This window comes from Aquila chrysaetos, chromosome 15, assembly GCF_900496995.4.
Source record: "Aquila chrysaetos chrysaetos chromosome 15, bAquChr1.4, whole genome shotgun sequence".
NCBI lineage: Eukaryota > Metazoa > Chordata > Aves > Accipitriformes > Accipitridae > Aquila > Aquila chrysaetos.
The window spans coordinates 8529258-8543849 of NC_044018.1; the positions used below are offsets into that span (position 1 = coordinate 8529258).

The window sequence follows — 14592 nt, forward strand, 5'->3', positions numbered from 1 at the left end:
GCTCCAGGAATGCACATTTCTCTGCAGATGGCTAGAGCAACATTTAACAGTGGGAACCATAAAAGACTTCTGATTATGTATATTATGGTTTTTAGTTATTTAATTTTTTAAAGAGGGTGGGCTTCCCCCCTGTCCCTCTTTTTTTTTTTTTTTTTTTTTTTTAAACCTATTTAAAGGTAGTCACCGCATGGTTATATTTCCCCTTCCAGCATTTATTTAGCTTTAAGCTACCTCAGGCCAAAATTATTTTATCTGTTCAATATATTACAGTCCGGTACACTGCAGAGCAGACTGAATTACTGCCAGAGTACTATGTAAATCAAACCCACATGTTAAGTAAAACAGTAATGCAATGCAATGAGTGCCTGTCCACAATCATTCAGCTATAGGTGTCACTCCCACGTTTAACATATGAATAGATGAAAATTCCCTCAAAGCAACAGAATCTTAATTCTCCCCCCAGATTCAAATGTATGCATTAAGGAAACACTTCAAACATCAATATCTTTTTCTCCTAAGGCACACTTCTTGTCTATAATTAGTTTCCATTGGTCAAGTGGTTTTGCTTCTATATACCAGGCTATAGTAATGTTTTAAGTGATGCTCTGTGATTCATCCTACACTGTCTAATATGATTTTTTTTTTTTTTTCCCTTAACCCAGAATAAGAAGGAATGGAGAGAAAAAGGAGAGAAGGAAAAAAAAGATTGCCTGCAATCATACTGTTACACTGTGCACAGTTTATGGCTGGCACACATCCAGTTTGCGGTTGCGATAAGAAATGTGTAATCCTATTATACGGAGAGGAGTCAGAATGTACAAATAGGTCCTGGAAATAGGAACTTCTCCTGTAAGATTATTCTTTTTGCCATAATAGTTCTGCAAGTAGGTCTAGACGGTAGCTCTTCGCTATTCTCCCCACTGCTAATGGAAAGCCAACTGTCAAAACAATTTGCCACACAGGAGCTGGGATTTTTGCAGAAGACAAAAGGAAGTGGTGCTGTATGTTTGCATACAACAGTAACACTAATTAGAACAATGGCTACGAGTCCTTGCAGCCTGGCACGTGAAGAGTGTATCGCTTTGTATAAAGAGAGCCCGGTTTGCCCCAACACTGCCACATTCTGTGAGGTTGTCAAATCCTGCACACTAAGAAGTTTTTAAGAAACATTAACTGCTTACTGGCAACAAAAGCTGGTTCTCATGGCATTCTGCATCGCTGTTTCCTTAATAAGACAATACAGAAACCATTTCCCAAGCACAGGGTTATTGGGCTGCTAAAAGCACATTCTAGGAGTGAAAGTAGAACACCAAATACCGCCTACCATGTAAGTCAGCATCCCCACGGAGTTAAATTCCTGGATAATTCCAACCCAATAATCTATTTTTCTCACTTCCTTCACATGACAACACTGCATTACTGTGGTTACGATTCAAAAAAGTGGCCATGCATTCCACGACTTCCCCCATGTGCGTAACTGCTTTTGACTTAAGTGAGGTAAGTTAAAGTACAGGACAGTGCTCTCTTGAAAAGACAGTTATTTCTGCATAAGGACCCTTGCAGCAGGGAAGTCATGAGATCCACGCCAGAAGCGGCTGCAGTCCCCAGTGATGCAGGTCACCACTTAACCTTACTGCTGTCTGACCAAAGACTAAGTTCCTCAGAGTGAAGGGCTTTTAAAGCACAAAATATTAAGAAAGAAGGGTTTTTTTCCTAGGAAAAAGAATAAATAAAACAACCCACCTACAAGCACGTCATGCAGGAGTAAAGGACGTGGTCATATGATTGAAAAGTAAATATAAGCACCATAAATTAGCTCAAGCAGCAGCAAGGTACGCTAGCTTATTATGAACCCCATCAGACTGTGGCTAGAGGATTATCAGAGGAATATTATATATATTTTGAACAACCTGGTTTGGTGTATTTGTATACACCAAGCTAGACTGGGTATAATTGCATGACACTGCAATTACTTCTGTGACTGAACACAGACATACTCAGTAAGTACCAACAAATGCCTTTAGCATCCTGTTTTCCAACTTGCTGCAGCAGCAGAGCTCACAGGTAGGAAATATAATTCTCTTCAGGGTAGAAAAGGGAATCAGCGATGGGAAAGGAAAAAACAAAAAAAGGCAACATAAATAGTTCTGTTAAAATCAAGATACTCTACACTTACAGGTGTAGACAGACAGTGACTAAATGGTGTCCTAGGTCAGAGGAGTACACACACATTTCCATTAAGCTCAGCAGGAGGATATGTGTGTGTGTGAACCAGAAATTAAACATACTAAATAAGGTTAAAAAAACAACACACCTTAGTTAAATAGTACTCTGCCATTAAGATCACTGAACTCTGGATTTTCCCAACTACTCTACGATCCAAGCATCAGGTCACGCGGAGACTGAGGGCAGCCTCACGTCGGGCTGGATGAGGTGCCTGCCAACCTGAGCGGTTCTGTGAGTCTCTGATAATTAAATAATATTTATTTCTTGCAAAAAAGGTTGAATGTCACAAACTCTAAGTGTAAAATAACAGTGAGGGAATCAGATTAAAATGATTCTGTTGAGTTAAAGTGGGCAGCAACACATGTACTGCAATCCAATTAGCAAAGAAGCTTTTCCACATGTTGTTAAAGTGCCTTTTGCACCAAACTACCTTCACCTGACCTGACAAGCAGCATATGATCTGTTGTAGCTGGACTCTGTTGCAGATTAATTAAAAGAAAACAGCAGAATAAAGAGATGGAAGGGAACTGTACGAAAACTGCATAATTTTCCTATTTATACGAGCCTAGCATGTTAATATGAATCTAGCAGTTTGCAAAATCCCCCAGTAACAGGAAAGTGATGAGTAATTGAAAGTAGTGACAGACAACAAAAACAATCAGAAATCAGCCCCTTAAAAGAAAACAAGAAACAACATGGGACTTGTTAAAAATATAATATGGATTCTCTATTTCTTCTGTGAGTTTTAGGGGTTTGTTGTTTGGGGTTTTTTTCCAGCTGCTTCTCACTACAGTTAGTGTTGTCATTACAGAAAGCAGCAGAAGACACTGTTGTGTGTGCATGCAGACACAAATCCCCAGCGATTATTCTGCGAACAAAAGCAACAACATAGCTGCACTGTGTGTGGCAGGGCAGGCCATTTAATCAAAATAGCCTTTTAGGGGGAGGGGAAAAAAAAAAAAAAAAAAAAAGATTCATAATCATCTTCTGGGGGTCACTCAAGGCTTCCTGCAAGAAACACATGACTATTTGTTAACCCAAGTGCTACTTTGGAGTCAGTTCAGGAAGACCAAGAGGGCAATTGGCAGATCTGGGAGGGACCGAGGAGCTGACTGGTGTGGTCGAGGTCCAGCGTGACGGGAGCACGGTGACGCTGCCCTTCTTGTATTCAGCGCTGGGCACCCGTTAAGTGAGTGACCCCCCACACAATGGGTATGGCCCACACACACCCCCCAGCTTCGCTTGGGAGGAAAGCAATAGCACTGCAGCCTGAAAAAGTCTTCGCCGCTGCCACCCCCAAACGTCATGTTTTAGACTCAAGCTGTCCTCTCCGTGTTCATGCAACACCATCTCCAGCACACAACCCTGGCGCTGCCATGCAGCTAGCACTGAAATAAAGGTGTGTTGTTTCCAGCTGAGCTGGATCCCCTAGCTCCCTTGTACTTTCTCCTTTCCATGACTGACCTCCTGGAGACCATTATGTAGCTTCAAGAGGCACTGTCACGATGACAGGGAACAATTTGTCACCTGTGAGCTACGTACAGAAGTATTTTTAGATGGAAACCACCGTACTTTGCTGACATATTTTCTTTAAAACACTTCTATTCTTGCTTGGGACATGCAAGCATGATTAAGAGTCATCCCCTGACTTCTGCTGGTTTCTGCACTGAAATTACATTGGTGGTTTTTGATATCTGGCTGAAGTGTGAGTAACTGATGTCGTTATCAACTCAGAGCTATACAGAAAATGGAATCTGCTCTTTTGCAAAATCCTTCAGCTAGGATAAATCATATTGCCTCTATGGGCTATGTTTTACATAACAAAATGCACATGGACAAAAATAAATCAGCAGCTGGAGCTTCGGCATAGTCCACTCATGAGGGAAAATCCTTGCACATCTCCATCATCTCCTGACAAACAGACAGGCACACTACTGGAAAATTTTGTCTGCAAATTTCTTCATGACTCAGAAGGGGTTTCTGGTACCTGCAACATTGCTTAAACTGTGCAGGAACAAATACTCCCCCTGTACAAGTGTGGCTGATAACATCACAATATACCTTTTCCACATATGTTTTAGAAAAAAACCATTTACTTAACTTTTAGTTCATATAGAACACTAGAAAAAATAAAGATGCTTGCGTAACTACAGGTCATTCAACAAGTCATGTTACACTAGGAAAAGCATGAAGAAATGCAAAAAGGAATTACATACTTTGACAGCACGCATGACTTTTCCCTCTTCTGCAATTTGTTCCCTATTTTATCTCATATTCTGTAAGCATGTATTGTGATCTTTGTTTTAACTGTACAGAAAGGAAAAAGGAAGGGAGGTAAAAAAAGCATGAAATAAGTAAAGGGTGCTATACGAAATGTGATGATAGATAGGTAGTTACTGGTGGAGGGGAAAGACAAAAATTGTACTATCTATGAAAAAAACCCCAAACCAACAAAAACATACATGAGCTAAGAAAAATTAAAGATGACCAAAGAGAAGTCAGTAATTAACAGCAGATTTCCCACTGACCCATTATGATCTGAGCAACTACGGTAGTAACAACCAACTTCATTTATTCATTTAATATACAGAAATACAGGAAAAATCTTCAGATGAAAGCACTTTTTCCAAGTTCTATTTCCTCTGAGAAACAGTAAAAACAGAGGTAGCCTATTAAAAAGCCTACTCCTGTTCAAATTGCCAATTTAAAGACTTTGGTCCAAGAAAACTGAAGTATGAAGAAATGCCTCCCCCCCGCAAGCCCAACAACTCCCCTCCCCATCAGTCTCCAAACCAAACACAATACTGTACGAGTCTACCCAAAAGAATGCATCAGTTGCATTGAAGTCCCAATGCAGTTTTCATACGGTTCATTGTTTGAGCTAATTTAATTAAAAGAGGGTCCAGATGATTATTATCCTGGCAAAAGGAAACTGTACAGACAATACAATGGCAGATTGCCATGATCATTGTATCTTGTCTCTTCACTGAAAACACAGCTAAAGGAAGAGGATAAAACAAGCGCACTTTGCTAACCATCAAAGGAGCTGGTATCTTCCAACCATTGCCACAGGCTGGTGCAAGACTTGGGTGTTGTCTAGTCTGCCAACTTTTAGCAATCAATTAGGTGCTGTGAACATGACTATGATCAGTTTAAGCAGGAAAATTTACTGTCACAGTATGCTACAAGGACAACTTAGTCATCCCTCCGGGCAACGAAGGCGGCATTATTTATGGCCCAAACACCGGTCTGAGGCTCAGGTGATCTGGGCTCCACTCCCAACACCATCATACAATTTCTTAGCGAAATGTAGTGCTTGCCTCCATCTAGAAGGCCAAGGTCATATCAAGTTGATAAGCACTGTATAAACATCTAAGTAGAATAAAATGGTAAAATTTTAAGGAATATATAAACAGCTTAGGGCTTGAAGTTCAGCTGTCTATAGAGCTCCACTCAAATCAGAAGCAGCAAGCCTTCTACAGAAACCTTTCTGAAAAATCACTCTTGGAATAGGAATATTCCTTAAAACTTTGTAAGGACATAAATCAGTGCTGCTGATCTGCACACTCTTCTATTTTGAAGTCTAGTAATACTAAACTGGATTTCTTTGGCTGAGAATAAATATTTCCATGAGCAGACATTTCTAAATTAGGGATGCTTTTGGTTTTTTTTAATGACTGGAAGATATTTTTGCATGCAATTTCAATTCTGATCTACACACTCCCAACTGAAAGTTTTTCTGTTAGTATTGTGCAAGAATATAAAAAGAAAAGGAATAAACAAACAAATTCAGTCTCTGCCCAGCAGAAAAATGTTTTTAATAGAAAAGCAAAAATGTAAGAGAAAAAGGTCAAATTATTTGACCAGGGTCAAAAAAGCAAGCCAGTGGGAAAGCTACAAGTAAAGTCAAGCAGGTGACTTCACCTGTGGATTTCAGAGTTTGAGGCCAACAGCTTACCTGACAGACCTCCTCTTGTCTCTTGGGTATCTGTGTATCTAAATGCATACTCCAACCTTAGAAATAAATAAATCTTCCTAAACAGGAATGAAGACCCTTTGGTTTAATGTCTGAGAGCACAGATGTTTCAGTGACTAGGAAACTAGCCATTACAGGTGAGATGAGGCTCAAACCTACTCTTTCTCCAACAGCCTTTGAGACACCACACACATGACAAGTTATGTAGCCAAACAGTTTTCAGTAAGGCAGCCTCTGATCAGTATTTATCACAGGTTACATCTCTGAAACAGAGAAAATAGTCCACCACCCCTGGATTAGATTTTACAGGAGGTACATTGAGCAAGTCTAACATGATTGTTTTGGAGGACAACTACTCTAAATGCTGACAGAGATTAAAATACTACTGCACGATTGTGGCCAAATAAGGCAGAAGGAATGCATTTTAAAGCTAAAATAGAAATACAGTCCTTTCAGATCGGTGTACTCATTCCCTCTGCTCATTTCCAGTTTACAAATGGAAGAGAAACCGTAAAGCAACAGGAGTAGCTATCAGTCGTCTTCACTTCCAACCATTCCCCCCTCCCAGTTTCAAGTGCTTTCTGCACTAATGCACACACGCACACACCACAGGCAGCTGCTGTAGCTGCTACACCACCATTAAGTGATTACAGGCAATGGGAAAAGAGCCTCCTGCAGACGTGCTCTTTCCTGAGCACACCTTTCATACCGCAAGAAGTTTGAGAGTTTCCCAGCTCAGACAACTCTTTGACACGGAGTAATAAAAACCCATCCCCACAGCCAAGGATCTGCCCTCAGCCAGCAGTAATTAAAATTAATCATTCACAATTATTTTCATGGGCATGTTCAAAAAGAGACACTGCCAGCTCGCTGAATCCTCAAAGTTGACAGACCTTGAAATAGGCTGTGGTCAGGTACAGCGCGTTCCTGGGTTTCAAGCAGTTAAAAACATGCTTTGCATATCGATTCACCGTCCCACTCGCAGGACCCACAGCGCTGACAGTCAGAGCCACCTCTGTCCTGCAGTCAAACACCTGAGCTGGCATCAACGAGTGGGACTGGTAAGGAAAGAGATTTTTCAGATAAATATTGCTATGTCTATAATTATTGCTGCCCTGCTTGGATTCAGGGCCGTATCAGTGTTAAAATTTCTTGTTCTTGAATCTTAGTGTCTTCTGAACTTGAGATTCTTCCCCTGTTTTCCACACATTTGTATTAAGTTTTTAATCACTATCTTCTTCCCTTTCAGCTTCACTTGTCACTGCTTAAGCTATTTTGAGGGAGGCAAAAAGGTTTCTAAGGTACAAAGTAGCCTGAAGGTTATCAGTTTCCAAGCTTCAAAAACTACTGAAGAAATTACATTTACAGAGGTAAAAGAATGAATAAAATTCGATGTAAGGGATTAGGACTGTCACTTTCTGGAACACTATTTACTTGTACAAGCAATTTTTATGGGAGCGAACATCTACTATTCATGATAGCAGCCTTGATCAATTCTGTCCCTTTGAAACTTACCATAAAACGTAGAAGCGCATGTCTTATGTATATAAACCCAAAATTTGTAGGCAGTATGCAAGACCAAGATTGTAACCATTGCAGAGAGAAAGCAATCTCACACCTAACAGATTGCAGATCCCTAGGTATCAACCTGCATACCGCTCTTTCCTTCCCATCAACTGCAATATTGATTTTTACAATACATACCAGAAAAAAAAGTTCTCACCGGATATACTGAAGGAGGAGCAGGGTAATGGGATTGCCTGCCTCCCACCATGTGTGTTCTGTAGCTGGAGTTCAAAACTGGAACTAAAAGCAAGAGATGGTAGAAGATCCAACTTCTTAAATTAATCAACTCTTGGCATGGCTTTCGGTGAGAAGACTTCAAAGGAACAGATATTCACTTTTTGCTGAAATAGAGAAATGCCTGATAAATACGTTTTCCTTTTTATCTTTACAATCTAGAGTGATTTTTCTATGCTGTATGTAGGTATGATGCTGTGCAGGAAACAGGAGCACTGAATGGAGAGGGAACAGTTACACAGGCAGGACTCAGGAAATCTCTCACTTCAGGAAATTAAGCCAGAGAAAAGGAGGTAAACAGCGTAGAATAACTGCAGCATTCAAGCTCAAAAGTATCCATGGCCGTCAGCTACAGTGCAGTAAGTCTGAAAATGTCACCCCAGACTTCTCTATGTTTTATGCAGGGTACCAACTTTTTTTTTTTTCCTACACTGTGTATTCACCCCACACTTCTCTTGTATTATTCACCCCAATTTCTAATCATCATAGTTTCCTAACTCGCAATATATCCTGATTAAGCCAGTTTCCCACTGAAGATGGCACTAAAGGCATTAGGACCCTAAAATTTAGGGCTCCCCTCAGCCCCAACCTCTCCCTTCTGCACCATGAGCCCTGCGCTTGCAGCAAGGAATCCCAAGATGTAACTTTAGACCCAGGATGAATATTGCCAGCTCCCAGATCAGCTCTCACTTCATCCCCTCCTTCCACAGCCGCGAGCGTTTGCGTTGCAGCTCAGAAGAGCAGTAGGGATCGGTGCCTCCTGCCAGGGAGAGCCCAGCCAGTGTCCCAGCTTCCCCCCGCAGGCATTTGACTACAAAGCCTAATTTTGACTTGCGCACTTTGTATGATTTTTGTCCCACTCCTCAAAGTTTTAAAGTTATCTGGAAGAAGGACGTCAAAGGTGTGAAGCAGAGAAATAATTAAAGGGTGGCAGCTCTATTTCATTCTATATTACGGCCCCTGATCCCTTTGGAAAGTCCAGACTAAATTAATCACAGCTAAAACATTTTACAACCTTGTACAAACTCAACAGGGACCTCGGCTGAACTCTGGCAGGTGGGGAAAAAAAAACAGAGGAAGCGGTAAAGAGAGAGGGAACTGTTAGAAGAGGCATGAGGAGCTCCAAAACCACCTTGGGAAACCAGAAATAGCCAGAGCAGGCAGGGGCAGTGTGGGTGTGCACACACGTGCACGGGGAGGACCCAGCTCTCTGAAATTTCCTGGCTGTTCAACACAAAATGAAGACAGCACAAATGCCCCGGCATTGACACGTTCTCCCCTCAGCAGAGATGTGGAGCAGCTCTGTCTGAGCAGATGAAAACCCAGTTTCCTCTTCCAACAACCAGACAATCTTGCTAGTAATGGATTAAAGTAGTTTAAGTAACTATACAGTTAATAAGGTCAGAAGGGCACGGACACAGTTAACATTTTGATTGTTTTGAACTACATATCGCTTTGCATTTTTGTTCCTGTTTTAAATACAAAAGTAGCATTTTTTGCCAGAGCTGACATGGTCTAAGGATATAAGCAAGGCAAAGAGCACAGGGAGAAGTACCATCTTTTATTAGTCCATTGACAGAGAAAACAGAGGAGCTTTCAGATACCGAAATCTGCAGACATGAGATCTTCACAAAGCAAAGACCACTGCTCTTGAAATGCATAAACACAAACATACACATATATATATATACACACACACATATAGAAAAAAAACCAACTTCCTACCTTGCTTTAAAATCTGAAAGACTTTCTCAGGTTTGCACTGCCAGTAACAAATACAGCTAGTCTTTTCTTTGGTTGGAGAAAGAAAATCACAGCTAAGAAAAAGACCGTGGAAAGACCCAAGCAGCAGAAGACACGGTTAGCTACTGCCTACTGTGATTATGGAAAAGTGCTACTCCTTATTCTGCACCTCGCTTCTCTTCGCCATTCTTTTCAACCACCTTAAAAATCATTTTAGGATTTAAGCAAATAGGGTCATCTGGGCGATTTTATGCTCCTGGCTAAAGCCTTCCCTGCCCCTCCCTTGAGGGAAAGAAAAAAAAAACCAACAACAAAAACCCCCACCCAAGCAGCAACAGAGAGAAGTAAGTTTGCAGTTCTTCAGCATTCCCTTTCCCCCTTTCCTAATGCAAATTCAGAGCAGTTCCTTTAGAGACTCTAAACACCCACACAACTTTGCAGGTGGGGAAAAAAAGAACCCTACACCAGTAAATATATAACAGCAATTTCTTTACCCTTTCTTTGCTAAGTGACTGGATATAAAATCTGTTGCTGCCTCATGGACAAACACACAGAGAGCCTTCGGCAGAATGGAAAGATGTTTTGGGGCACTGCGAGGATTTGATGGCTGTCTTATCTTTCCTTGTACACTGAACAGTCTGCATAACCTAATAGCATTAGCTTACCAACAGATATATTAATAGGTGTGGGGGGAGGGAAAGGTAGAGGGGAAAAAAGCCACTAAAACATATTCCACCTACACATCTCCCTACTAATCATAAACTCAGGTAGAAAGCAAATTGCTTCTCCTGGACCAGGAGAAGAAGAAGAAGGAGGAAAAAAAAAAAAAAAAGACTTAAAGAGAGACAGGGAAAAAGGACCTATTTTCATCTTTTTCTGGAAATCATCATATATAAAAATAACAACCCTATACTAATCATTGCATTTATCAATCCATGACAAGGGAAGAGAAAGTAAAAAAACCAACTCAAGAACTGCCACAACATCTTACAGTTAGTAATTTCAGAGTGATAAATATAATGCTGGCCTCAGACTGCTAGAAGGATTAGATTTAGCTGTAAAACAAGAAGTGCAGTTAACAGTTGCTGTTGGGTCTGGTGTTAGGATTAGAAAGCACTGCTTATCACAAGAAATGTAAAAAGATTAAGAGGTGATGGTTGCCAGTAAGGTTTTTAAGAGCATGTAAGTGCTGGAATTCATTTTGGGATTAAAATTCCTCAAGAAAAAAAAAAAAAGAAAAAAAAGACTAGATCATAAACACAGCAGCCAGTTTCACTTGTACTGTCCACAATCCATTCCCAAGGATTAAAGTTAAAAAGAGTGGAAAAGTGAAATGTATGCCATGACTTACGCTGAAGAGTCCTAGAAGGGCTTTAGTGAAGAAAGGCAAGCATTTTTACTCTGGTACCTACGAATTAACTACTGTAATCTAAAACATATTAGAATACTGGGTTTGGGTTAGAGATTTCACTTACCAAAAACCTGCCTGAACACAGTAGAATCACAGCTTTTAAAGGCACTGTAACAGAAATGATGATGGCATCTAGTATTCTTCCTACTGAAAGGATGCAGATAAGAGAACACCTTAATTTCCTGGTTTGTTTCCAACTGGTTTAGATTCACCTATATGATCTATTTATATTCTTAGTTACCAAGGACAAGTAAAGCTCCCCATATAAAATACTCAATCTGGAGTGTGTAAAAGAATCCTCCCCAGGAAAAAAAGAAAAAAAAAATCAGCTTCCAAAAACCTCAAAATAAATACTATCTTTTAAAAACCAAATTTGAATTTTGGATGGAAAATTTTACTAAAAAGCCATTTTAACCAGTGCAGACCACAGCATAACGTGGTCAGATTCCCTAGCTCGCTTATAACAGAGCACTCTCCGTCAGCAACGACCACAAAGTTCATCACTGTCACCCTCGGCCACCACCATCCCAAACTGCACAGTCTGTAGTACAACATCTCAAGGAGAACGCAGACCTCTGCACAGCCCCTCGGTTTCCCCACAGGCCTGACGGACAGTCAACAGCTGTTTAGCGGTGAGGCCACCCAAAACTTGCCTCTCTCCCACAGTGTCCCAAATTTATCCAATGATTCAGAGTAAAATTCAAGTGCCACCACGTGATTTCATGAGCATTCGCTCTGCTCAGCTGCATTTCCTCCTGGGCTTCCAAGGAGCTCAAATGTTGATTTAGACCAACCTCTTTTCACTCATTAATTTACCTTCTGTAAATCTGGACCTTTCTATTCAAGGGGTTGAGGAGTGGTGTGGAATGAGACCACTTCATCATTTTCTAGCACACCTTTCAGTCAAGTGCTTCTGGTGCATCTGTCTGGATTTTCAGACTCTGTAAGACTGCTTTTCCCTTCTGTTCCCCCAAAATGAACATTTTTTCCAGATGTCTGTAGCAGAAGCAGAAATAACCATCTTCCAAGAGTTATAAAACAGTCGTATTAAATAATAGAGGTGAAAGCACTGTGTATGATTTCTGCAGAAATCTCTTCAGTAGAACATATAAATTTATTCACTGCATTATGGAACAGTTTGAGAAAACAAGATCATACAATGTACACTGCCGCTATTTAAATTGTTTCATTTCTATTCATGAGTGCTCTGATTAGATACACTGAAAATATCATCAGTAAGAAATAAATAATTCTGCCAAATTAATAGTTGTTGATTTCTTTTACCTGAAAACGTAAGTAGCATCTCATTCACACTAGATAAAGCTGCTATAATTTGGATGCATCGATCTTGTTGGTTCAAGTCTACACAGCACAATGAGACAGGTATTCATCTACGTTTTCTTAATATTAAACACTTTCTTTCAAAATAAGTTCTTTAGTGAGTTAAAATGGGCTAGTACATGCTTTGCTTGGAGAGGCTTAGTAGCCAGCTAGGTTTTTTTTTTTCCCCTGTAGTTGTTTTCCCCAAATAGTGGGTTGAGAGACATAAATTGCTTCAAATGTAGAAAATCGTTTCAAAATGGTATTTAGGGAATACAGGTAAACTTTCTGTACCTGACAAATTTCATCTCAAGCTCAGCAAATGTTCTTTAATTAGTAACACCCTTCTGCCTCAGAAAGGAAGTGGCCAGGAGAAACCGTCACTAACATAATTAGATGATGGGAGCTACTAACCAGCCCCAAACCAAGGGCTCCCCAGTACCTCCCTCCCTGTACAATATTTTGCTGGAGAAACATGGGAAGGGGTGGATTTCTGCAAACGGAGCAGAAGATGATATTATTCAGCAGAAAGATCAGACTAATATTTTGTTTAAAAAAAAAAAAAAGATACTAAAACCATAGAGCTAATACGTGTTTTAGACATCACAGAATGATGAATGTAGTATGTCTGCTCAGCTCACGAACATCTGAGAAAAAGCCCTCTACATTTTTGAAAAATTCATCCAGTTTGACTCGACAATGAATTCTTCTTCTAAAAATCAAATGTAATTGCTGTAACATTTCGAAAAATCTAAATGCACAGCTGAGTACCTTAAGAGCACCCTGTTTGCAAAGCAGCCAAGTGATACACCTCAGAGAGCTACTGTTAGCTACTGCAGGCAAGATAAATCAAGAAAATGCTGAGTTGAGGTGCAATTTGACAGTTATTAGCAGAACAGGAGTAATTTGATGAAGAAAAAAAATCTGACAATATCTCAGTTCACAGCAACAGATTTTGGAAGCCTATTTGCACATAAATTGGAAAAAACAATTCTTGCATTAGAAACTGATGAAGATGAAACAATATACCCTAAATCCTAACATATTTGAAATTATTTTCTTTGATTCAAAGCTGATAATCCTGTAACAGGCAGTAACTAAACAGGGGTTTACCAGACTTGTTCTGCATGTTGAAGAGACTGCACGGTCAGATCCTGATCTAGGGCCATTCAACTATCAGAATAACCGGATTTATGGCTATACGCACCTTTGTTTTTGCCATTTGAAAGCATCTACAGTGCAGAGAACATTCGGCTGTGTTTTAAGCATTAGCGGCATAAATATCCCCTCGTGTAGCATATACTTCACCACTTCTGGCTTCCCATAAATCAAGCACACAACCAATCATCTTTTTTATGTTGGATGTTAATGGCAACTCTATTATTCAAACCCAGGCTGTGTAGAGTTGCCTTTCACGGGGATGTAAAGCAGCTCACGAGCAGGCTTATGACTGTGTAAGGGAAGACTCAAATCTGGCCATGATCTTCCCGCTACAACCCCACCGCCGCCAGAGGGGTGACATTCTGCATCTTTCAATTTATCTCATCTGTGCAAAAGGCTTTTTAAAAAAACTCCCATAAGCAGGAAGAAAAAAAAAAAGAAAGCCTTTTGCGCTCTAAAAGAACTGCCTCTGTGTCCCCATAAACACTCAGCATAAATGTTTTCACTCACATACTCGTAAGCGAAGATGCTGTTCTTTACTGCATTACAATTAGACGCATAGATTAAGAGATATCTTTCATGTCATTACATCAAACTCTTCTACAAATGTACAAAGGGATTTTATAGATTGTCATCTTTTCTGCTTACCACTGAATTTTCACACTCAGTGCGAAATGCAGAAAAGTGAAAGATACCTTCCCTGTGTTTACAGTGCCCACCAAGAACCATTGTAAAACCAAATAAAACAACTTAGCTATGATTTAAGCAGCACAAACTGTTCTCCCACGAGGTTTCTTTTTTTCTCTCCCGTTCCCCTCATCTTTCAGTTCATGAGGACAGTGAACATGAAAACTAAATGGATTTATGTTTAAATAATTCATCTTTTCAGGCACATCAAACCAAGTACTAAAGTTCATCCACAGGGCTGGCCAGATTTAGCTGATTCCAGTGGTAT

The 14592-nt window shown here is 40.2% G+C and overlaps 1 protein-coding gene across 3 annotated transcripts in view; it reads right to left on the reverse strand.

Moving 5' to 3' along the window:
* KLHL29 (kelch like family member 29) overlaps nt 1–14592 on the reverse strand; it is a 410116-nt gene that overhangs the window by 315917 nt on the left and 79607 nt on the right. For 2 of the 3 annotated variants that reach the window (XM_030037613.2, XM_030037610.2), the window contains exon 3: nt 7926–8109. The exons of the other annotated variant lie outside the window; for it this stretch is intronic. In XM_030037613.2, coding sequence (XP_029893473.1) covers nt 7926–7976 — 51 coding nt within the window. In that variant the 5' untranslated portion in view covers nt 7977–8109. The remainder of the gene's footprint in view (nt 1–7925; nt 8110–14592) is intronic. 3 annotated transcript variants of the gene reach the window in all.